Below are 24,165 nucleotides of genomic sequence, written 5' to 3' on the forward strand. Positions count from 1 at the left end.
TTGAATAATTCAGTCACAATAAACCTATGATTGGCCAGTGTTGTACATTGCTCATATATCTGTGTGACAGAGCTCCTAGATATGCCTCTGCTAACACAGCCAAATTTCATTAGGACAGTTCCAGGTTTTAATTATTTATCCCTGGAAAGGTCCCATTATTTTCAGAACTTGCACAATAAAACTTATCTGCCTCTTATGTGCAAATCTCACTATCAGTTATTTTCTTTTGAAAGTTAAATATTGAAATAGTATTTAAAATGCAAATGATCTTCTAAACAGGTCATGCACACCTTTCATGATAAGGAGGACAGTGCACATGTTCACAGTTCACCCATATGATAACGCATGACATGTAATTGGATGCTTTGTCTCAGAAAAGACTGATTCAGCGTTGGGAGGAAAGCATAAAAAAGGAATAACTATATCCCCATTGCTAAACCATGTTGCACTGCAAGGAAATGAGGGGTGGGGGGGAATGAAAAATGTTCAGAAAGTTTTTAACATTTACATATCTGAACTCTAGTTTGCAGTGTAAATATGAAGGTGTCCAGTATTAGTGGGCTGTATTGCAAAAGCAGTCGATATTTATCCTGTACATGGAAAATGGCCGTTGCACCATTTGTCTGGTGATTTGTGCTGCTGCTGCTGCAGCTCCAATGTGAGGGGTAAGAAATAAACATGGTTACAGTGGTGAGATACAGTGGTGAGGTGAGGTCCCCTGTTGACCCAATGACCCGTGTGACCACACACCCTACACCCATTATAGTTATACCAGTGATTATGTGACATTATCACATATCAAAGACTATGCCTCACTGAGCTGAATAATGTAGGTGAAACATCTGTGCTGAAATACTATGGCCACACTTTTGGTAATTACAACTGTAATAACTGTAATGGGTTACTTCTATTATCTTATGTTTTAGAAAACATACATGGTGACTATTTTATAAAGAAAAGAAAAAACTTATACAGGTATTTGCAGAAAATCACATTTGAAATTACATTTCTTGTACAGTTTAAAGAAAGCAAATGTCTCATTGGTTGCCACGAGTTACAGCATATTGTCTTTACAATCTTCTGTACAGTTTAAAGCAAATATGCTGTAACCCATAGAAACAAATGAGACATTTGCTTTTCATTATACTGTACAAGAAATGTTTTTGTTTTTGCACCCCAGGACCTTCATTTGGCACAGAAGTTAGAAAAATAAGATGCACTAGGTATAATATACCTTCCAAAATAACATTTACCTTTCAGCTTACCTCACAGAGAATGTTAATGGTTAATTGAGATTCTAACATCTGATAACTTGGTTTCAAAAAAATATAGATATATATTTTTTAATGCATTTTACCATCAATGTACATTGACTCAGATTTCAGAGTTTGTGCCTGGTTTTGCAACATTTGTATTACCCAGAATTGCGTCCTAAAGGTATCACAGCCTTAGAAAACATAACAGGTGTCCACATAAGCCCTCCAGTGTACAGTATCTCATGCTTTCATTTTGTTTCCAATCTGCAGTTACTATTAATGCTGCAATCCTAATTTCATGTTAGCAAAAAGGAGTCCGCCTTTGTGTGGACATTAATCAGTTATAACATAAACTGGGAAGACTCCAGGTCACAAGTGACTGCTGTGCGTTCCTGAAATCATAGATGACTGCTATATATGTTTCAGTGGTAACAGGAGTTTGGAGTTGTCATTTAAAATCCATTTGTTTCCTTTGTCTTCTGAAACTTTGAAGTATAACTGGTCATCGAAGAAGAAGTCTTTAGAAGGTTGAAAAAAACAGGGCAGTTTCAGCAGGAATCCAGTTAGATAACCCCCGCATAGTGATATCCCAAAAGTTACTCCAAGGGCTGCAGCCTGCTGCAGAGCTTGGTTCTTTGCCATCCAGGTATCTCCATTTTCTAGAACACCCAAAATAGGTTTTCCCTCTGGATCACTATTATAGAAAATCTCATGCAGACTGGAGCCATATGTATCAACAGGTCCAAGCAATATGACCACAATGCTTGCTAGAGTGCCAATTATCCCTGGCAGACCATGTAAGTTATGGATTCCACATTGGTCTTGTACCTTAACCTTCTTGGCCAAGAAAGGACTTAAGTACTGAAAGCCTAGCGTGCAGGCAATTGAGGCCAGACATCCTACGGCAAATGCCCCACCTGGGCTAATCAGATCTGCTGAAATTCCGATAGCCACTCCTCCTGCCAAGGATGCATTTTGAAGATGTACTAGACTTATCCGACCCCTTTTATCCATCAGGCTGGACAGAGCAAATGTGGTTATTGTACTAGAGCTCAGGGCAAGGAATGTATTGATGATGGCACGATGTTGAGCGTTTGCAGTTTTGGCCAGTACAGAATTGAAGCTTGGCCAGAAAATCCACAGACAGATGGTACCAAGGAGGGAAAGTAGATCAGAGTTTGGTGTTGTGGCCTCTTTTATGTGACCCCTTCGCAGCTCAGCTTTGTACAAAATTTGTGAAACACCCAAGCCAAAGTAGCATGAAAAGATGTGGATGGCAACTGTACCTCCTACATCAATAATATGGAAATATGTGTTGATAAGCCAGTTGTTAACCACAAAGAGAGGGATTTCAATCACAGAAAGCAGGATAAGCTGAACAGGACTGGTCCTCCCCAAAACAGCTCCAGCTGAGATAAGAGCTGTGACTGCTGCAAACTCGGCATCAAGCAAATGTTCTAGCCTTAAGTGGATCTTCCCATGTCTGTAGTGGTAGAAGAAGCCTTGCACGACCATGGACCACTGGATTGAGGCATTTGCTATCAAAAAGTTCAAGGCAATTCCACCGAAGCCATAAAACTTAAGAAATGACAGCATGAGACCCAGTCCCACAAACAGCATGAAGTTAACATCTTTAAAAAAAAGAAAGATGGTGCTCTGGTGATCTTCTCTTGCTGCTGTTACATTGGCTACAGAGCTGTTTGAGTGGTCTTCATAGTTCACAAACAGCAGGAAGACTGCTATGAATGCCCCTTGAAGAATGGTCAAGAGAATGGGCAGTTGGCAGCGCAGACTGGGAGAGAAAATAATGGACATTATGCAGACTACAGAACCTAAAGAGCACCTCTGTCATCAGTGGCTCCTGGAGCATTTATTTGTTGTGCATAGCAGCCAGGAGACGCGTCTTGCCAGTTGGTTGGACCTCTCAGCCAATAAAGAGCCTGCTATATTGTGTGCGACGACCTTTGCTCAGGAGTAATATACATTGCTTAAATATTACCTTTTATTAGTATGTTACAGGCTGTGTTTGCATCAGAACTTGTCATTTCATGCACTGCTGAGCAGCAGAGCCCCGGGCTGTATCCATGTGTGGGCACAGAAAACCAGCGCCTGAACATGAAACAATTTCTGGAGCAGTTTAGAACCTAGCAGGGTTTGGTGGGACTATTATGTATATAAAATTCTGCTTTCAAAATGGTCAAAACGACCTAATTTGTAAATCCAGAAGTTTAATTTTCTGTTCTTGGAAGGTACTTGATGAGTGCTTACATTTTATTATATTGTTGCAGCACTGTTCTACCTTACAGGTTTTTCAAGACCTGTTTTTTTTTGTTTTCTTTCCTGTTTGTTCTTTCTCTACAAAGATATGTAATCGGGTAGATCTCTTTTGTGCAAGAGGATATACAAACTTCACATATTTTTTCTTCATGGTTACAGAGTTATACAAAATGAGAATTTACTTACCGATAATTCTATTTCTCGTAGTCCGTAGTGGATGCTGGGAACTCCGTAAGGACCATGGGGAATAGCGGCTCCGCAGGAGACTGGGCACAAAAGTAAAAGCTTTAGGACTACCTGGTGTGCACTGGCTCCTCCCCCTATGACCCTCCTCCAAGCCTCAGTTAGGATACTGTGCCCGGACGAGCGTACACAATAAGGAAGGATTTTGAATCCCGGGTAAGACTCATACCAGCCACACCAATCACACCGTACAACCTGTGATCTGAACCCAGTTAACAGCATGATAACAGAGGAGCCTCTGAAAAGATGGCTCACAACAATAATAATAATAACCCGATTTTTGTAACAATATCTATGTACAAGTATTGCAGACAATCCGCACTTGGGATGGGCGCCCAGCATCCACTACGGACTACGAGAAATAGAATTATCGGTAAGTAAATTCTCATTTTCTCTGACGTCCTAGTGGATGCTGGGAACTCCGTAAGGACCATGGGGATTATACCAAAGCTCCCAAACGGGCGGGAGAGTGCGGATGACTCTGCAGCACCGAATGAGAGAACTCCAGGTCCTCCTCAGCCAGGGTATCAAATTTGTAGAATTTAGCAAACGTGTTTGCCCCTGACCAAGTAGCTGCTCGGCAAAGTTGTAAAGCCGAGACCCCTCGGGCAGCCGCCCAAGATGAGCCCACTTTCCTTGTGGAATGGGCTTTTACAGATTTTGGCTGTGGCAGGCCTGCCACAGAATGTGCAAGCTGAATTGTACTACAAATCCAACGAGCAATAGTCTGCTTAGAAGCAGGAGCACCCAGCTTGTTGGGTGCATACAGGATAAACAGCGAGTCAGATTTTCTGACTCCAGCCGTCCTGGAAACATATATTTTCAGGGCCCTGACTACGTCCAGCAACTTGGAGTCCTCCAAGTCCCTAGTAGCCGCAGGTACCACAATAGGCTGGTTCAAGTGAAACGCTGAAACCACCTTAGGGAGAAATTGAGGACGAGTCCTCAATTCTGCCCTGTCCGTATGAAAAATTAGGTAAGGGCTTTTATAGGATAAAGCCGCCAATTCTGAGACACGCCTGGCTGAAGCCAGGGCTAACAGAATTACCACTTTCCATGTGAGATATTTTAAGTCCACAGTGGTGAGTGGTTCAAACCAATGTGATTTTAGGAACCCCAAAACTACATTGAGATCCCAAGGTGCCACTGGAGGCACAAAAGGAGGCTGTATATGCAGTACCCCCTTGACAAACGTCTGAACTTCAGGAACTGAAGCCAGTTCTTTCTGGAAGAAAATCGACAGGGCCGAAATTTGAACCTTAATGGACCCTAATTTTAGGCCCATAGACAGTCCTGTTTGCAGGAAATGCAGGAAACGACCCAGTTGAAATTCCTCTGTAGGGGCCTTCCTGGCCTCACACCACGCAACATATTTACGCCAAATACGGTGATAATGTTGCACGGTTACATCCTTCCTGGCTTTGATCAGGGTAGGGATGACTTCATCCGGAATGCCTTTTTCCTTCAGGATCCGGCGTTCAACCGCCATGCCGTCAAACGCAGCCGCGGTAAGTCTTGGAACAGACAGGGTCCCTGCTGGAGCAGGTCCTTTCTTAGAGGTAGAGGCCACGGGTCCTCCGTGAGCATCTCTTGAAGTTCCGGGTACCAAGTCCTTCTTGGCCAATCCGGAGCCACGAGTATAGTCCTTACTCCTCTCCTTCTTATGATTCTCAGTACCTTGGGTATGAGAGGCAGAGGAGGGAACACATACACTGACTGGTACACCCACGGTGTTACCAGAGCGTCCACAGCTATTGCCTGAGGGTCCCTTGACCTGGCGCAATATCTGTCTAGTTTTTTGTTGAGGCGGGACGCCATCATGTCCACCTTTGGTTTTTCCCAACGGTTCACAATCATGTGGAAGACTTCTGGGTGAAGTCCCCACTTCCCCGGGTGGAGGTCGTGTCTGCTGAGGAAGTCTGCTTCCCAGTTGTCCACTCCCGGAATGAACACTGCTGACAGTGCTATCACATGATTTTCCGCCCAGCGAAGAATCCTTGCAGCTTCTGCCATTGCCCTCCTGCTTCTTGTGCCGCCCTGTCTGTTTACGTGGGCGACTGCCGTGATGTTGTCCGACTGGATCAACACCGGCTGACCCTGAAGCAGAGGCCTTGCTTGACTTAGGGCATTGTAAATGGCCCTTAGTTCCAGGATATTTATGTGAAATGACGTTTCCATGCTTGACCACAAGCCCTGGAAATTTTTTTCCCTGTGTGACTGCTCCCCAGCCTCTCAGGCTGGCATCCGTGGTCACCAGGACCCAGTCCTGAATGCCGAATCTGCGGCCCTCTAGAAGATGAGCACTCTGCAACCACCACAGGAGAGACACCCTTGTCCTTGGAGACAGGGTTATCCGCTGATGCATCTGAAGATGCGATCCGGACCATTTGTCCAGCAGATCCCACTGAAAAGTTCTTGCGTGGAATCTGCCGAATGGAATCGCTTCGTAAGAAGCCACCATTTTTCCCAGGACCCTTGTGCATTGATGCACTGACACTTGGCCTGGTTTTAGGAGGTTCCTGACTAGCTCGGATAACTCCCTGGCTTTCTCCTCCGGGAGAAACACCTTTTTCTGGACTGTGTCCAGAATCATCCCTAGGAACAGCAGACGTGTCGTCGGAATCAGCTGCGATTTTGGAATATTTAGAATCCACCCGTGCTGTCGTAGTACTACTTGAGATAGTGCTACTCCGACCTCTAACTATTCCCTGGACCTTGCCCTTATCAGGAGATCGTCCAAGTAAGGGATAATTAAGACGCCTTTTCTTCGAAGAAGAATCATCATTTCGGCCATTACCTTGGTAAAGACCCGGGGTGCCGTGGACAATCCAAACGGCAGCGTCTGAAACTGATAGTGACAGTTCTGTACCACAAACCTGAGGTACCCTTGGTGAGAAGGGCAAATTGGGACATGGAGGTAAGCATCCTTGATGTCCAGAGACACCATATAGTCCCCTTCTTCCAGGTTCGCTATCACTGCTCTGAGTGACTCCATCTTGAATTTGAACCTTTGTATGTAAGTGTTCAAGGATTTCAGATTTAAAATAGGTCTCACCGAGCCGTCCGGCTTCGGTACCACAAACAGCGTGGAATAATACCCCTTTCCCTGTTGTAGGAGGGGTACCTTGATTATCACCTGCTGGGAATACAGCTTGTGAATGGCTTCCAATACCGCCTCCCTGTCGGAGGGAGACGTTGGTAAAGCAGACTTCAGGAACCGGCGAGGGGGAGACGTCTCGAATTCCAATTTGTACCCCTGAGATACTACCTGCAGGATCCAGGGGTCCACTTGCGAGTGAGCCCACTGCGCGCTGAAATTCTTGAGACGACCCCCCACCGTACCTGAGTCCGCTTGTAAGGCCCCAGCGTCATGCTGAGGACTTGGCAGAAGCGGGGGAGGGCTTCTGTTCCTGGGAAGAGGCTGCCTGCTGCAGTCTTTTTCCCCTTCCTCTGCCCCGGGGCAGATATGAGTGGCCTTTTGCCCGCTTGCCCTTATGGGGACGAAAGGACTGAGCCTGAAAAGACGGTGTCTTTTTCTGCTGAGAGGTGACCTGGGGTAAAAAGGTGGATTTCCCAGCCGTTGCCGTGGCCACCAGGTCCGATAGACCGACCCCAAACAACTCCTCCCCTTTATACGGCAATACTTCCATATGCCGTTTGGAATCCGCATCACCTGACCACTGTCGCGTCCATAACCCTCTTCTGGCAGAAATGGACAGCGCACTTACTCTTGATGCCAGAGTGCAAATATCCCTCTGTGCATCTCGCATATATAGAAATGCATCCTTTAAATGCTCCATAGTCAATAATATACTGTCCCTGTCAAGGGTATCAATATTTTCAGTCAGGGAATCCGACCAAGCCACCCCAGCACTGCACATCCAGGCTGAGGCGATTGCTGGTCGCAGTATAACACCAGTATGTGTGTATATACTTTTTAGGATATTTTCCAGCTTCCTATCAGCTGGCTCCTTGAGGGCGGCCGTATCAGGAGACGGTAACGCCACTTGTTTTGATAAGCGTGTGAGCGCCTTATCTACCCTAGGGGGTGTTTCCCAACGCGCCCTAACCTCTGGCGGGAAATGGTATAATGCCAATAATTTTTTAGAAATTAGCAGTTTTTTATCGGGGGAAACCCACGCTTCATCACACACCTCATTTAATTCATCTGATTCAGGAAAAACTACGGGTAGTTTTTTCACACCCCACATAATACCCTTTTTTTGTGGTACTTGTAGTATCAGAAATGTTCCAAACCTCCTTCATTGCCGTGATCATGTAACGTGTGGCCCTACTGGAAAACACGTTTGTTTCCTCACCGTCGACACTGGAGTCAGTGTCCGTGTCTGGGTCTGTGTCGACCATCTGAGGTAACGGGCGCTTTAGAGCCCCTGACGGTGTTTGAGACGCCTGGACAGGTACTAACTGATTTGCCGGCTGTCTCATGTCGTCAACAGTCTTTTGTAAAGTGCTGACGCTATTACGTACTTCCTTCCATAAGACCATCCAGTCAGGTGTCGGCTCCCTAGGGGGTGACATCACTATTACAGGCAATTGCTCCGCCTCCATACCATTTTCCTCCTCATACATGTCGACACAACGTACCGACACACAGCACACACACAGGGAATGCTCTGATAGAGGACAGGACCCCACTAGCCCTTTGGGGAGACAGAGGGAGAGTTTGCCAGCACACACCAGAGCGCTATATATATACAGGGATAACCTTATATAAGTGTTTTTCCTTTATATAGCTGCTGTATTGATTAATCTGCCAAATTAGTGCCCCCCCTCTCTTGTTTTACCCTGTTTCTGTAGTGCAGGACTGCAGGGGAGAGTCAGGGAGACGTCCTTCCAGCGGAGCTGTGAGGGAAAATGGCGCTTGTGTGCTGAGGAGATAGGCTCCGCCCCCTTCTCGGCGGCCTTTCTCCCGCTTTTTTAAGGAAAAACTGGCAGGAGTTAAATGCATCCATATAGCCCAGGAGCTATATGTGATGTATTTTTCGCCATCTAAGGTGTTTTTATTGCGTCTCAGGGCGCCCCCCCCCCCCCAGCGCCCTGCACCCTCAGTGACCGGAGTGTGAAGTGTGCTGAGAGCAATGGCGCACAGCTGCGTGCTGTGCGCTACCTTATTGAAGACAGGACGTCTTCTGCCGCCGATTTCCCGGACCTCTTCTGTCTTCTGGCACTGTAAGGGGGCCGGCGGCGCGGCTCTGGGACCCATCCATGGCTGGGCCTGTGATCGTCCCTCTGGAGCTAATGTCCAGTAGCCTAAGAAGCCCAATCCACTCTGCACGCAGGTGAGTTCGCTTCTTCTCCCCTTAGTCCCTCGGTGCAGTGAACCTGTTGCCAGCAGGACTCACTGAAAATAAAAAACCTAAACTTAAACTTTTTCACTAAGCAGCTCAGGAGAGCCACCTAGTGTGCACCCTTCTCGTTCGGGCACAAAAATCTAACTGAGGCTTGGAGGAGGGTCATAGGGGGAGGAGCCAGTGCACACCAGGTAGTCCTAAAGCTTTTACTTTTGTGCCCAGTGTCCTGCGGAGCCGCTATTCCCCATGGTCCTTACGGAGTTCCCAGCATCCACTAGGACGTCAGAGAAATAAGCTTTTTGTGTGCAGAGATTTGGGGCTATTTATTAACCAAACACTTAGGGGTAAATTTACTAAGATAGGGGTCTTATTTAAGATGGGATGTTGCCCATAGCAACCAATCAGATTCCAGGTAAATGAGAAGTAGAAACTGATTGGTTGCTATGGGCAACATCCCATCATAAATAGAACTCCCATCTTAGTATATTTACCCCTTTTCTCTGACGTCCTAAGTGGATGCTGGGGACTCCGTCAGGACCATGGGGATTAGCGGCTCCGCAGGAGACAGGGCACAAAAATAAAGCTTTAGGATCAGGTGGTGTGCACTGGCTCCTCCCCCCATGACCCTCCTCCAAGCCTCAGTTAGGTTTTTGTGCCCGTCCGAGCAGGGTGCAATCTAGGTGGCTCTCTTAAGGAGCTGCTTAGAAAAAGTTTTTAGGTTTTTTATGTTCAGTGAGTCCTGCTGGCAACAGGCTCACTGCATCGAGGGACTTAGGGGAGAGAAGTTCAACTCACCTGCGTGCAGGATGGATTGGCTTCTTAGGCTACTGGACACCATTAGCTCCAAAGGGAGTCGGAACACAGGTCTCACCCTGGGGTTCGTCCCGGAGCCGCGCCGCCGACCCCCCTTGCAGATGCTGAAGATTGAAGGTCCAGAAACCGGCGGCAGAAGGCTTTTCAGTCTTCATGAAGGTAGCGCACAGCACTGCAGCTGTGCGCCATTGTTGTCACACACTTCACACCATAGGTCACGGAGGGTGCAGGGCGCTGCTGGGGGCGCCCTGGGCAGCAATGTATAATACCTTTTATGGCTAAAAAATACATCACATATAGCCCTTGAGGCTATATGGATGTATTAAACCCATGCCAGATATCTCAAACTCCGGGAGAAAAGCCCGCCGGAATAGGGGGCGGGGCTTATTCTCCTCAGCACACAGCGCCATTTTCCTGCTCAGCTCCGCTGTGAGGAAGGCTCCCAGGACTCTCCCCTGCACTGCACTACAGAAACAGGGTAAAACAGAGAGGGGGGGCACTTTTTTTGGCGATATTTTATATATTTAAGCTGCTATAAGGATACAACACTTATATAAGGTTGTTCCCATATATATTATAGCGCTTGGGTGTGTGCTGGCAAACTCTCCCTCTGTCTCCCCAAAGGGCTAGTGGGGTCCTGTCTTCGATAAGAGCATTCCCTGTGTGTCTGCTGTGTGTCGGTACGTGTGTGTCGACATGTATGAGGACGATGTTGGTGTGGAGGCAGAGCAATTGCCGATAATGGTGATGTCACCCCCCAGGGAGTCGACACCGGAATGGATGGCTTTGTTTATGGAATTACGTGATAATGTCAGCACATTACAAAAATAAGTTGACGACATGAGACGGCCGGAAAACCAGTTGGTACCTGCCCAGGCGTCTCAGACACCGTCAGGCGCTGTAAAACGCCCTTTACCTCAGTCGGTCGACACAGACCCAGACACGGACACTGAATCTAGTGTCGACGGTGAAGAAACAAACGTATTTTCAAGTAGGGCCACACGTTATATGATCACGGCAATGAAGGAGGCTTTGCATATCTCTGATACTGCAAGTACCACAAAAAGGGGTATTATGTGGGGGGTGAAAAAACTACCTGTAGTTTTTCCTGAATCAGAGGAATTGAATGATGTATGTGATGAAGCGTGGGTTAACCCAGATAGAAAAGTGCTAATTTCAAAAAAGTTATTGGCATTATACCCTTTCCCGCCAGAGGTTAGGGCGCGCTGGGAAACACCCCCTAGGGTGGATAAGGCGCTCACACGCTTATCAAAACAAGTGGCGTTACCGTCTCCTGATACGGCCGCCCTCAAGGATCCAGCTGATAGGAGGCTGGAAACTACCCTAAAAAGTATATACACACATACTGGTGTTATACTGCGACCAGCCATCGCCTCAGCCTGGATGTGCAGTGCTGGGGTGGTCTGGTCGGATTCCCTGACTGAAAATATTGATACCCTGGATAGGGACAGTATTTTATTGACTATAGAGCAATTAAAGGATGCTTTTCTTTATATGCGAGATGCTCAGAGGGATATTTGCACTCTGGCATCGAGAGTAAATGCGATGTCCATATCTGCCAGAAGAAGTTTATGGACGCGACAGTGGTCAGGTGATGCGGATTCTAAACGACATATGGAAGTATTGCCGTATAAAGGGGAGGAATTATTTGGCGTCGGTCTATCGGATCTGGTGGCCACGGCAACTGCCGGAAAATCCACCTTTTTACCTCAGACCCCCTCCCAACAGAAAAAGACACCGTCTTTTCAGCCGCAGTCCTTTCGGTCCTATAAGAACAAGCGGGCAAAAGGACAGTCATATCTGCCCCGGGGCAGAGGAAGGGGTAAGAGAGGACAGCAAGCAGCCCCTGCCCAGGAACAGAAGCCCTCCCAGGGTTCTGCAAAGCCCTCAGCATGACGCTGGGGCTTTACAAGCGGACTCAGGTACGGTGGGGGGTCGACTCAAGAATTTCAGCGCACAGTGGGCTTGCTCACAGGTGGACCCCTGGATCCTGCAGGTAGTATCTCAGGGTTACAGGTTGGAATTCGAGAAGTCTCCCCCTCGCCGGTTCCTAAAGTCTGCTTTGCCAACGTCTCCCTCAGACAGGGCGACGGTATTGGAAGCCATTCACAAGCTGTTTTCTCAGCAGGTGATAGTCAAGGTACCCCTCCTACAACAAGGAAAAGGGTATTACTCCACGCTATTTGTGGTACCGAAGCCGGACGGCTCGGTAAGACCTATTCTAAATCTGAAATCTTTGAACCTGTACATACAGAAATTCAAATTCAAGATGGAGTCACTCAGAGCAGTGATAGCGAATCTGGAAGAAGGGGACTTTATGGTGTCCCTGGACATAAAGGATGCTTACCTGCATGTCCCAATTTGCCCTTCACATCAAGGGTACCTCAGGTTCGTGGTGCAAAACTGTCATTATCAGTTTCAGACGCTGCCGTTTGGATTGTCCACGGCACCTCGGGTCTTTACCAAGGTAATGGCCGAAATGATGATTCTTCTTCGAAGAAGAGGCGTATTAATTATCCCTTACTTGGACGATCTCCTGATAAGGGCAAGGTCCAGAGAACAGCTGGAGGACGGAGTAGCACTAACCCAATTAGTGCTGCAACAACACGGGTGGATTCTGAATTTTCCAAAATCTCAGTTGACACCGACAACACGTCTGCTGTTCCTGGGAATGATTCTGGACACGGTTCAGAAAAAGGTGTTTCTTCCGGAGGAGAAAGCCAAGGAGTTATCCAAACTTGTCAGGAACCTCCTAAAACCAGGAAAAGTGTCTGTGCATCAATGCACAAGAGTCCTGGGAAAGATGGTGGCTTCTTACGAAGCGATTCCATTCGGCAGATTCCACGCACGAACTTTTCAGTGGGATCTGTTGGACAAATGGTCCGGATCGCATCTGCAGATGCACCAGCGGATAACCTTATCACCACGAACAAGGGTGTCTCTTCTGTGGTGGTTGCAGAGTGCTCATCTGTTAGAGGGCCGCAGATTCGGCATACAGGACTGGGTCCTGGTGACCACGGATGCCAGTCTGAGAGGCTGGGGAGCGGTCACACAGGGAAGAAACTTCCAGGGAGTATGGTCAAGCCTGGAGATGTCTTTTCACATAAATATACTGGAGCTAAGAGCGATTTACAATGCTCTAAGTCTGGCAAAACCCCTGCTTCAGGGTCAGCCGGTGTTGATCCAGTCGGACAACATCACGGCAGTCGCCCACGTAAACAGACAGGGCGGCACAAGAAGCAGGACAGCAATGGCAGAAGCTGCAAGGATTCTTCGCTGGGCGGAAGATCATGTGATAGCACTGTCAGCAGTGTTCATTCCGGGAGTGGACAACTGGGAAGCAGACTTCCTCAGCAGACACGATCTACACCCGGGAGAGTGGGGACTTCATCCAGAAGTCTTCCACATGATTGTGAACCGTTGGGAAAAACCAAAGGTGGATATGATGGCGTCCCGCCTCAACAAAAAACTGGACAGGTATTGCGCCAGGTCAAGAGACCCTCAGGCAATAGCTGTGGACGCTCTGGTAACACCGTGGGTGTTCCAGTCAGTGTATGTGTTCCCTCCTCTGCCTCTCATACCAAAAGTACTGAGAATTATACGGCAAAGGGGAGTAAGAACGATACTCGTGGCTCCGGATTGGCCAAGAAGAACTTGGTACCCGGAACTTCAAGAGATGCTCACGGAGGATCCGTGGCCTCTACCTCTAAGACGGGACCTGCTTCAGCAGGGACCGTGTCTATTCCAAGACTTACCGCGGCTGCGTTTGACGGCATGGCGGTTGAACGCCGAATTCTAAGGGAAAAAGGCATTCCGGAAGAGGTCATTCCTACACTGGTAAAAGCCAGGAAGGAGGTGACTGCACAACATTATCACCGCATTTGGAGAAAATATGTTGCGTGGTGTGAGGCCAGGAAGGCCCCCACGGAGGAATTTCAACTGGGTCGATTCCTACATTTCCTGCAAACAGGATTGTCTATGGGCCTCAAATTGGGGTCCATTAAGGTTCAAATTTCGGCCCTGTCGATTTTCTTCCAGAAAGAATTGGCTTCAGTTCCTGAAGTCCAGACTTTTGTAAAAGGAGTACTACATATACAGCCCCCGTTTGTGCCCCCAGTGGCACCGTGGGATCTAAATGTAGTTTTGGATTTTCTCAAATCCCATTGGTTTGAGCCACTCAAATCGGTGGAGTTGAAATATCTTACATGGAAAGTAACCATGCTACTGGCCCTGGCTTCAGCCAGGAGAGTATCAGAATTAGCGGCTTTATCATATAAGAGCCCATATCTGATTTTCCATTCGGACAGGGCAGAACTGCGGACGCGTCCTCATTTTCTGCCTAAGGTGGTGTCAGCGTTTCACCTGAACCAGCCTATTGTGGTGCCTGCGGCTACTAACGATTTGGAGGATTCCAAGTTGTTGGACGTGGTCCGGGCATTGAAAATATATATTTCAAGAACGGCTGTAGTCAGAAAGTCTGACTCGCTGTTTATATTGTATGCACCCAACAAGCTGGGTGCTCCTGCTTCTAAGCAGACGATTGCTCGTTGGATTTGTAGCACAATTCAACTTGCACATTCTGTGGCAGGCTTGCCACAACCAAAATCTGTCAAGGCCCATTCCACAAGGAAAGTGGGCTCATCCTGGGCGGCTGCCCGGGGGGTCTCGGCATTACAACTCTGCCGAGCAGCTACGTGGTCGGGGGAGAACACGTTTGTAAAATTCTACAAATTTGATACCCTGGCTAAAGAGGACCTGGAGTTCTCTCATTCGGTGCTGCAGAGTCATCCGCACTCTCCCGCCCGTTTGGGAGCTTTGGTATAATCCCCATGGTCCTGACGGAGTCCCCAGCATCCACTTAGGACGTCAGAGAAAATAAGATTTTACTTACCGATAAATCTATTTCTCGTAGTCCGTAGTGGATGCTGGGCGCCCATCCCAAGTGCGGATTGTCTGCAATACTTGTACATAGTTATTGTTACAAAAAAATCGGGTTGTTATTGTTGTGAGCCGTCTGTTCAGAGGCTCCTACGTTTGTCATACTGTTAACTGGGTTCAGATCACAAGTTGTACGGTGTGATTGGTGTGGCTGGTATGAGTCTTACCCGGGATTCAATATCCTTCCTTATTGTGTACGCTCGTCCGGGCACAGTATCCTAACTGAGGCTTGGAGGAGGGTCATGGGGGGAGGAGCCAGTGCACACCACCTGATCCTAAAGCTTTATTTTTGTGCCCTGTTTCCTGCGGAGCCGCTAATCCCCATGGTCCTGACGGAGTCCCCAGCATCCACTACGGACTACGAGAAATAGATTTATCGGTAAGTAAAATCTTATTATTGTGGCAGTATAAAAATCCCCTATTGCAGTGATTTAATATTATTTTATCATAGTGGCAGGTGAGCATCCAGTCCCAGTGGGGCTTATGTAATGGTCTGCGAGATGCAGGATGTGCGGTAATTCCTGTGAGTACGCCTGTATTTTTAAAGTGGCAATCATTTACAAGGCAAAACCAACCTGTTTTGCCTTGTAACCGATTGCTGCTTTAAAAATACAGGCGTACTCACCGGAATTATCGCACATCCTGCATCTCGCAGGCTATTACATAAGCCCCCAATGTTGACCGATAGATAGATAGATGCAGATATTATTAATGTAAGCTTTTATCAAATAAAAATAAACAGAAAAACTATTTATATATGGTGGATATAATAAATATGTTATATTAAATGTACGGTTATCATGCAGAAATATCTAAAAAAAAAAATGTTGTCTATCTTTGCCATCCAGGATGCTTTTAACTATGTCCTCCCATGCAAAGGATTAGAGAATCCATTTGTTGGAGAAATCATTATCTCCCCCCTGCATCTCTCAACCACATCATCAACCCTTGCATATCTCAGCTACACCATCTCCCCCCTGCGTCCGTCTCCACCATCCCCCTCACTTTGTGTCTCTCAGCCTCCCCCCATCACCCTGTGTCTCTCTGCCTCCCATTCTCTTCACTATGTGTTTCTCAACCTTCCCACCCCCTTCTCTGTGTCTCTCAGCCTTCCCATCCCCCTTCTCTGTGTCTCTCAGCTTTCCCATCCCCTTTACTCTGTGTCTCTCAGCCTTCCCATCGCCTTTACTCTGTGTCTCTCAGCCTTCCCATCCCCTTTACTCTGTGTCTCTCCTCCTTCCCACCCCCTTCTCTGTGTCTCTCAGCCTTCCCATCCCCCTTCTCTGTGTCTCTCAGCCTTCCCATTCCCTTTACTCTGTGTCTCTCAGCCTTCCCATCGCCTTTACTCTGTGTCTCTCAGCCTTCCCATCCCCTTTACTCTGTGTCTCTCAGCCTTCCCACCCCCTTCTCTCTGTGTCTCTCAGCCTTCCCATCCCCTTTACTCTGTGTCTCTCCTCCTTCCCACCCCCTTCTCTCTGTGTCTCTCAGCCTTCCCACCCCCTTCTCTCTGTGTCTCTCAGCCTTCCCATCCCCTTTACTCTGTGTGTCTCAGCCTTCCCATCCCCTTTACTTTGTGTCTCTGTTAGTGTTCCCACCACCTTCTCTCTGTGTCGCTCAGCCTCTCCATCCCCTTCACTCCCAATACCTTAACTCTGTTTCCCAGACTCACCTCTGCCTTCTTTGTCTGAGGCAGACGGTGAGGCCAGGCAGAACAGACTCTCGTACGCACCAGGAGATGGAGCGTGACTTAATGTCTTTGTCTCGCTACCAGGAGCCTTGGGTAAATGGAGGAGCTGTCTCGGCGCTGACCACTGTGGATTTTCTTGGTGATACAGTGTTGAAACTAATTGCGGCTAATAATGGCTCTAAAGTGGGTGGGCAGTATGACGTACTCATTGCCAAATTCTTAATGGTACGCCATACCCACATACTTGCACTGCTGTTTTTAAAACACAACCTGAGCCGATTGGCTGGTACTTTATCTCTCTCCAAGTTTTTATACATATGTCCCTTTATCGCTCTATCGATTTTGTCTCTCTCCAGTGTTTGATACATCTCCCCCTCAAGGAGATATCTCCTATGTTAGATGCTTAATAAATAGCCTTGATACTTAATTTAGTGATTTAGATAATTGGAGAACGGTGTATAAACAGGTATGGATCATTACGTCGACCCTAATTAGATCAATAGGTTGACCCCATATGGTCAACATGGAAAAGGTCGACAGGTACAAAAGGTCGACACATGGAAAGTTCGACATGGAAAATGGTTGACAGAAAAAATTGACACATTTTGGTTTCTTTGTTGTCGTTTTCACTGTCAAACCACAGGGAACCCCAATTAGTGCACCGCGGCCTCTTGTGCGGCTCACTTCACTCGCCATGCTGCATGCATGGTGCTCGCTCCGCTACCGCTGTGCTCATCGCAGGTTGCTAGTCTCACTCAAAGTCCACGTAGATGGTGAAGTATGAAAAAGAGGGGGAAATGCAAATAACCCTTAAAAATTTGTGTCAACCATGTGTGTCAACCATTGTCATGTCAAACATTTGAACCTGTCGACCTATTGTAAATGTCGACCATAACCACTGTTGACCTTTTGACCATGTCAATGTAATGCATGTCGACCATTAGTGCTTGACCTACTGACAACCTTTTTTACTGTCAACCTAAAGACCAGATACCGTATAAACTGCTGCTTCTACATGATTACCTGGGCAAATAGGGTTGATAAACAGGCCCCATAGCAACCTCACAGGCGTTTCCTTCATGCGCATGGGGGTATATACATTATTGGAAGGCATTTTAATTGGAAACACCAGATACAGCAACTGCAATCTCACTAAAAAGTATAATAGATCTCAATACATAGGCATATCCTTCAACACGGCTATGCAGAAAATCGGTACAAATTAGGGAAGGGGCATGGCCATGGTTAAACGGGGCGTGGCCTTACAGTGTTTCCATAGGAATCAATAGGATTGGGAGACGTAGAAACCCTGTACAAAGCCCTTTATGGTTGGTACAGACCAAAAAAAAATTGTACTGAAGCGGCCAAAAAGCTACAGTATGCATAGAGTCTGCCAGCAGGTTTACAGCTTATAAACCTAATTTTATAGTGACCAATAAATGAACCAGTTTAGACCAAACTTGCCTACCCTCCCGGAATGGCCGGGAGGCTCCTGAAAATTGGGTGGCCCTCCCGGCCTCCCAGAAAGGTGGGTAAGTCTCCCACTCTCGCTGGCAGCCCCCCGCAACAACCCCCCTCGGCCTCCTTCAGCAGAGAACAAGTTTGGGCGGTCTGAGGGGGATACGATGATGCAATTCGGGCCATCATAGGCTCTGTATAGCAGGAGCGGAGCTGTTTTCTCGGCACTGTCTAGCAGACTGCCCTTTTCTTCCCGTCGGCCACACCACCGGACCACCCACATTGCTGCCACCCATGCCCACATTAGCCTACCACGCTTCCATCTCCCGGAGGAGGATGCAGCAAGGTAGGCACCTATGGTTTAGACATGTTTAGAATTTGTGCAAATATTGCTGGCTCATACAGTAGAACTTCCTAGCTGTTCAGGCAGCAGAGTTTTTGAGTAGACCAATAGCAATGTTGAGAAATTACCTTTATATTAGAGGCAATGATTAGTTAGAAGACAAAGTGACACCAACTTATAAGAACAGGCTGTGTGGGAGATGAATCTCTAATAACACTGGCCCTCTAGCTGCGCACTGAGAGAATACGATCACCCAATCTAAATATGTTCCTGTTAATCTGCCTTGTTCCCAATCCTTAGAACGGTTCTCCTTTACCTTATAAAAATAACAGTAATAATAATAAAAATATTACATTGACTGCACTCTGTGCAGTGCTTCAAACAGGATACGGTCATTAGGTCGACACCACTTAGGTCGACAGTCATTAGGTCGACCACCATTGGTCGACATGCATTTGTTGACAGGGTTACTAGGCCGACATGGTCATTAGGTCAACATGTAATAGGTCGACCGTTCAAAAGGTCAACATGAGTTTTTCAATTTTTTTTTACATGTTTTAACTTTTTCATACTTTTACGATCCATGTGGACTACGATTGGAACGGTAACCTGTGCCAAGCACAGCGGTAGCAGAGCGAGGCACCTTGCCTGAAGCATGGCGAGCGAAGCGAGCCATGCGAGGACACATGGCGCACTAATTGGAGTTCCCCGACACTTTACGAAGAAAACGACACCAAAAAACAAAAAAACCTCATGTTGACCTTTTGACCTGTCGACCTAGTACAAGTCGACCTAATGACCTGTCGACATAGTGACCCTGTCGACCTAATGCATGTCGACCAAAAGTGGTTGACCTAATGACTATTGACCTAAGTTGTGTCGACCCAACGACCCATACCCCTTCAAATTCAGATCATGGCTATGCCTTATAAGTATATACTGTATTGTAATACTGTAGTTAGTGGAACAGCATGACAGAACGACCTTACTCCAGCATCAGGTTTCCTCTGGAGAATAATACAATCAAGGGCAGGATGTTGGGGGTATGGATAAGAAAAGGGATTTAATTTTGCCCCCACAACATCTCTATTGTGTTCCGGAAAAAGCTTTAGTCATCAACAGGAAGACACCTGTTCCAAAGAGGCGACAACACCTGGTGGGGAGAAAAATGCCAGGCCAGGCCGTCTTCCACTACAGGGATCGGTTGTTGGATGAAACAGAACAGATGCAGAAACGCAAATAAAATCAAATAGGGGAAACAAGGAAGTAGCAAAGGAAATATAACTGCATTGGCATAATACTGTAAAAGAACAGTGATAAAATAAAACACATTGGCCCAGATTTATCAAGCCTTGGAGAGTTATAAATTGTACGGTGATAAAGTACCAGCCAACCAGCTCCTGTCATTTTTCAAACACGGGTAAATGTATGAATGGGCGCTATGGGGGAGAAGCGGTATCAGCGCATGTTATGTGCGCTATTCTTCTTCTCCCCATGTATGATGGCTGAGGTGCGGGCACAATGACAGGGGCACTGCTATCTAAAAGATAGCAGGCCAATACGCGCGGGCAATTTATGAACGGTCAGCATCGCTGACCGTTCCAACACCTGCAGCTGTCGATTTCGACAGCTGCAGGTGGTAATGCCCATTCACCCCAGCAGGGACAGAGCTGTCCCAGCCTGTGGTGGGTGCTGGTTCCTGACAGCGTTGGGGGAGTAGCGAGATCCCGCGCATGCGCAAAGGGAGCCGTCCGGGAAGGAGACACAGCGTGTCAGCTTTGAGCTGACGCGCCGTGTGCTCAGGGGGACACCGCAGGAGGGGGGGCTTTCGCTCTCCCGCTTCGGCAGACAAGATGTTAATACATCTTGTCGATGTCCCTTCCTGCTTCACCTCGATAATGAGGCAAAGCAGGAAGTGTATCGTGCCGCTATAATACATTCACCCCACAGCCTGTGACATGGAAGTTAGGAGCTGGTTGGTTGGTACTTTATCACCGTGCTATTTATCACTCTCCAAGGCTTGATAAATGGGGGCCATTAACTCTACTTTTTGTCATCTTTACTGTTATTAATGTGATAATCCAATATTCATGAGAATGCTGCCTTGCAATCCAGTAGAACCTAGTGAATTGATAGGATGTACCGAAATGTTGTATGAACTTGAATCAGGCTACAAAAGTAGCTTGTAAATATATATAAGGAACAAAGGAAGTTGGAAAGAGGAAAGGATGGGGAAGCATGTATTACACATAACAATGGCATCAGGGGCGTAAGTTCATACTAGGAGCCCGGAGGCAAGGTAGTTGTTGGTGCCCCCCTCTGCATTAATTTCCGACACCCGGTCCAGCAGCAGCACCCACACACACACTCTCTCAAGAGTTTTCAAGATGGTAGAGCGATGGGTAACAATTACCTGGGCCCGGGCTTCTTAGTAGAGGGGTCCAGCCCAAGTCATCTGCTAAGGGGCATGTTCTCCCTCTATGGCTGCCCGTGCCCTCAATACAGCTGCAAAGAGGAAAGGATGTGAGGATGGAGGGAGTGTGCACGTAGGAGGAAGTCTCTCCCTATAAGGTCTGGCTGCTGTGGGAGGAGCCCTGCCACCTACAGATCACATTCACCCTCCGCATTCACGTTCACCTCCCCAGACAGGGTGAGTTAGGACCGTGGCATATGCCCCCCTGGGTTCTCTGCTTATTCCTGATCTGAAGGCAATGGAGGAGGTCAGAGTGCTAACTTCAGGGCTGGCGCCTAGAGGAGACTGCTTTACGCTGTCTCCTGTGTTTACACCCCTGAACAGCATATATTTTATATCATTTTATCATCTCCCCTATTTGTAATGCTGTGGGTGACACATGAATAGCACAGATTATGAGATTTATTTCCCCCCCACAAAGCGAGTATTTATCTATGCACCCCCATAGGTTGGGGGAGGTGCCATACTATCACCCATGCTGCTAAAATTTCTAGCTATGGCTCTGGGCCTAATCTAGTTACTGCCAGTTAACCATCAACCACCGATGGTTAAACAGTTGATGAACAACCCTTGCAGGAAGGTTGGTATCCGCTTAGTGGGCCTAATTCAGACCTGATCAGTGCTGTGCGTTTTCGCACAGCAGCCGATCAGGTCTGAACTGCATTGTCGCCGCAGTGCGCCGGCGCATGCCAGACAGCCGATGGCTGATTGACAGGCAGAGGCGGTCGCTGGGCAGGAGGGGGTGGGCCGGCGGCGTTTGGCCGCCTTTTAGGGGGTGCAGTCCGGGCAACGCAGGTGTGCCCATACAGTTGGGGGGGCGGGCAGCGGCGGCTGCGTGACGTCACACGCAGCCGCTGCGACCCTCACAGCGACAAGTAGCTCCTGCCAGCACGCAGGAGCTGAGCTGGCAGGGAGCTACACCCAAAGTACAAAAGCATTGATGCTTTTGTACTTGTGCGAGTGGGTAGATCCTGACATGCGGGGCGGACTAGCCCTGTGCTGGGTGTTCCCCGCATGTCTGTGTGATTGATCGTAGATGTGCTAAGTTTAGCACATCTACGATCAGGTCTGAATTAGGACCAGTGTCTCTAAATACCTAGGATATCACCCAGGTGTTGAGACACACACCTTCCAAAGGCACATTTTGTCTCAACAGGGTAAAAATAAATATTGGGAGATTTGGTGATGCTACTAGTTCCTAGCGAATTTATAGGAAACTTTCCTATGAAAATTGGTTGTGCCTGCAAAATGGATACCTCAATTTCATAGAGGCAGTGGATTATTTAATACACAGAGTGTGATTTTTGTCCCAATGCATTGTGTCGGGTTGCCGAAGATCAGTATACCGAGCGCGGCATCCCGATGTTCAGAATCCTGACAGGGGAAGGTAACCTAACCCTCCCCAGTGCTGGCATCGCGAATAGGCTCACAGTGGAAGTGAATAGGCTTACTTGTAAGCCTATTCGGATCCCAGTGGAAGAGCATCGAAGATCCTATTCTTTGTTATCACTTTTGCATGTTATTGATACATACCCCTCTCTCTGTATTAGGTGTCAATCTATCTTGAGATGAGCTGTTCAGATTTACTTGGTTATGTTTGGACTTAAAAACTACATCTTATTGGCTATCTGGCTCACATGTTTTGGATAGCCAATTGGATAAATACGAACTTGCGCTAGTTTGGTGAAAAGAGCTGGGTAAATCTGAATGCTTCCGTAAATCTTTCAGTGAGCTGTTTTGCAATCAGATTTGTTTTTTTGGGGGGAATGCGGTTACATTGCCGGCAGTCAGGATCCCGATGGTCAGGATACCGACACTGGAATACCAACCACTGACAATGCCGACAGCCGGAATCCCGGCTAACAGGGGCTATTCCCACTCGTGGGAGTCCACAGCATGGCGAGCTCAGCGAGCCCACAAGGGGCTTCATTGTGCTCGCCCCCCTGCCGGCATGCTGCCGGTCGGGATGCCTGCGTTGGTATGCTGACCGCCGGAATCCCGGCCGCCAGCATACCATACACAACACCTTCTGTCTGTCTTTTAAGGCAACAGTGTTCCTATGGGTCTGGGACTGAGGGTCGACAGCACAAAGGTCGACACACCTTAGGTCGACATGGCCAAAATGTCGACAGGAAAAAGGTTGACATGGAAAAAGGTCGACATGAGTTTTTTATGTTTTTTTGGTGTCGTTTTCTTTGTAGAGTGACCGGGAACCCCAATTAGTGCACCGCGTCCCCTCGCATGGCTCGCTTCACTCGCCATGCTTCGGGCATGGTGCCTTCGCTCCGCTACCGCTTCGCTCGGCACACTTTACCGTTCCAATCGTAGTCCACGTGGATCGTTAAGTATGAAAAGGTTCAAAAAAAGAAAGAAATCGTGAAAAACTCATGTCGACCTTTTTCCATGTCGACCTTGTTCCTGTCGACCTATTGTCCATGTTGACCTTTTGTCCATGTCGACCTAAGGTGTGTCGACCAATTGACGTCGACCTAAGGTGTGTCGACCTTTGTGCTGTCGACCTGGAGTCCGGATACCGTTCCTATTGTAACATTGTAGAACAGAGCTAAGCTGCCATGTGTTTACTTTTACATCATGACTATAACCTGCCAAAACTCTTATATTATGTGTGTCATATTGTTACAGAGTGACACTATTAGGTTAAAAAAAACATGCACTTTATCTTACATTTACAGAGACGATCACGCCTTCGACAGGCATTCCAATACAAACGATCTTTTAGGCATACTTTTCTATACACACCTACCAACACTCAAAACAATAAATTGGAATATATGACAGGGTTGCTATGATATTAAGCACTTCATAACTGGATGAACCCCCTCCTTATGACTAGACTACTTTTTACATTTTGTTGACTTGCCTTTCATTTGTCCATGTGAATCAATTTAATACTACTTTCTGGGGGACAGATAAGACTTTCTTCTGGTAACATAGGGCCTAATTCAGACCTGATCGCTGTACTGCAAATTTGCAGAGGGCTGCGATCAGATAGTCGCCGCCCAGGAAGAGTGAAAACCCGCCACGTGCAAGTGTGCGAATACATGTGTATGCCATGCGCAAATTTCACCAGACAGTGGACAGCTGCAAATCCATTCGCAACTCACTCACCATCGATTGATTTTTCCAGTCTGTGCAGTCTGTGCGTAATCCAAGACTTACTCCTACAGTGTGATGAGAACAGGCTGATCAGGGCCGGAGCTGACGTCACACACCCTCCATAAAAATGCTTGGGAACGCCTGCGTTTTTCCTGACACTCCCTGGAAATGGGCAGTTACCACCCACAAACGCCCTCTTGCAGTCAATCACCTTGCGAACGCCTTGC

General features: G+C 47.5%; 1 protein-coding gene and 1 long non-coding RNA gene across 2 annotated transcripts in view; both read right to left on the minus strand.

Moving 5' to 3' along the window:
- Positions 1-24,165, minus strand: part of LOC135057701 (uncharacterized) — an 89,606-nt gene that overhangs the window by 19,886 nt on the left and 45,555 nt on the right. The gene's annotated exons all lie outside the window — the stretch shown is intronic.
- On the minus strand, positions 1,454-3,071 carry LOC135057700 (ammonium transporter Rh type A-like). Its single transcript, XM_063963493.1, has one exon. The coding sequence runs from the start codon at positions 3,069-3,071 to the stop codon at positions 1,668-1,670; it is 1,404 nt and encodes a 467-aa protein (XP_063819563.1). The 3' UTR covers positions 1,454-1,667.

Source organism: Pseudophryne corroboree, chromosome 3, assembly GCF_028390025.1.
Source record: "Pseudophryne corroboree isolate aPseCor3 chromosome 3, aPseCor3.hap2, whole genome shotgun sequence".
Classification (NCBI taxonomy): domain Eukaryota; kingdom Metazoa; phylum Chordata; class Amphibia; order Anura; family Myobatrachidae; genus Pseudophryne; species Pseudophryne corroboree.

Excerpts from the sequence above, each read along its gene's own strand:
- LOC135057700 (XM_063963493.1), bottom strand. The coding sequence starts at position 3,071 with ATGTCCATTATTTTCTCTCCCAGTCTGCGCTGCCAACTGCCCATTCTC.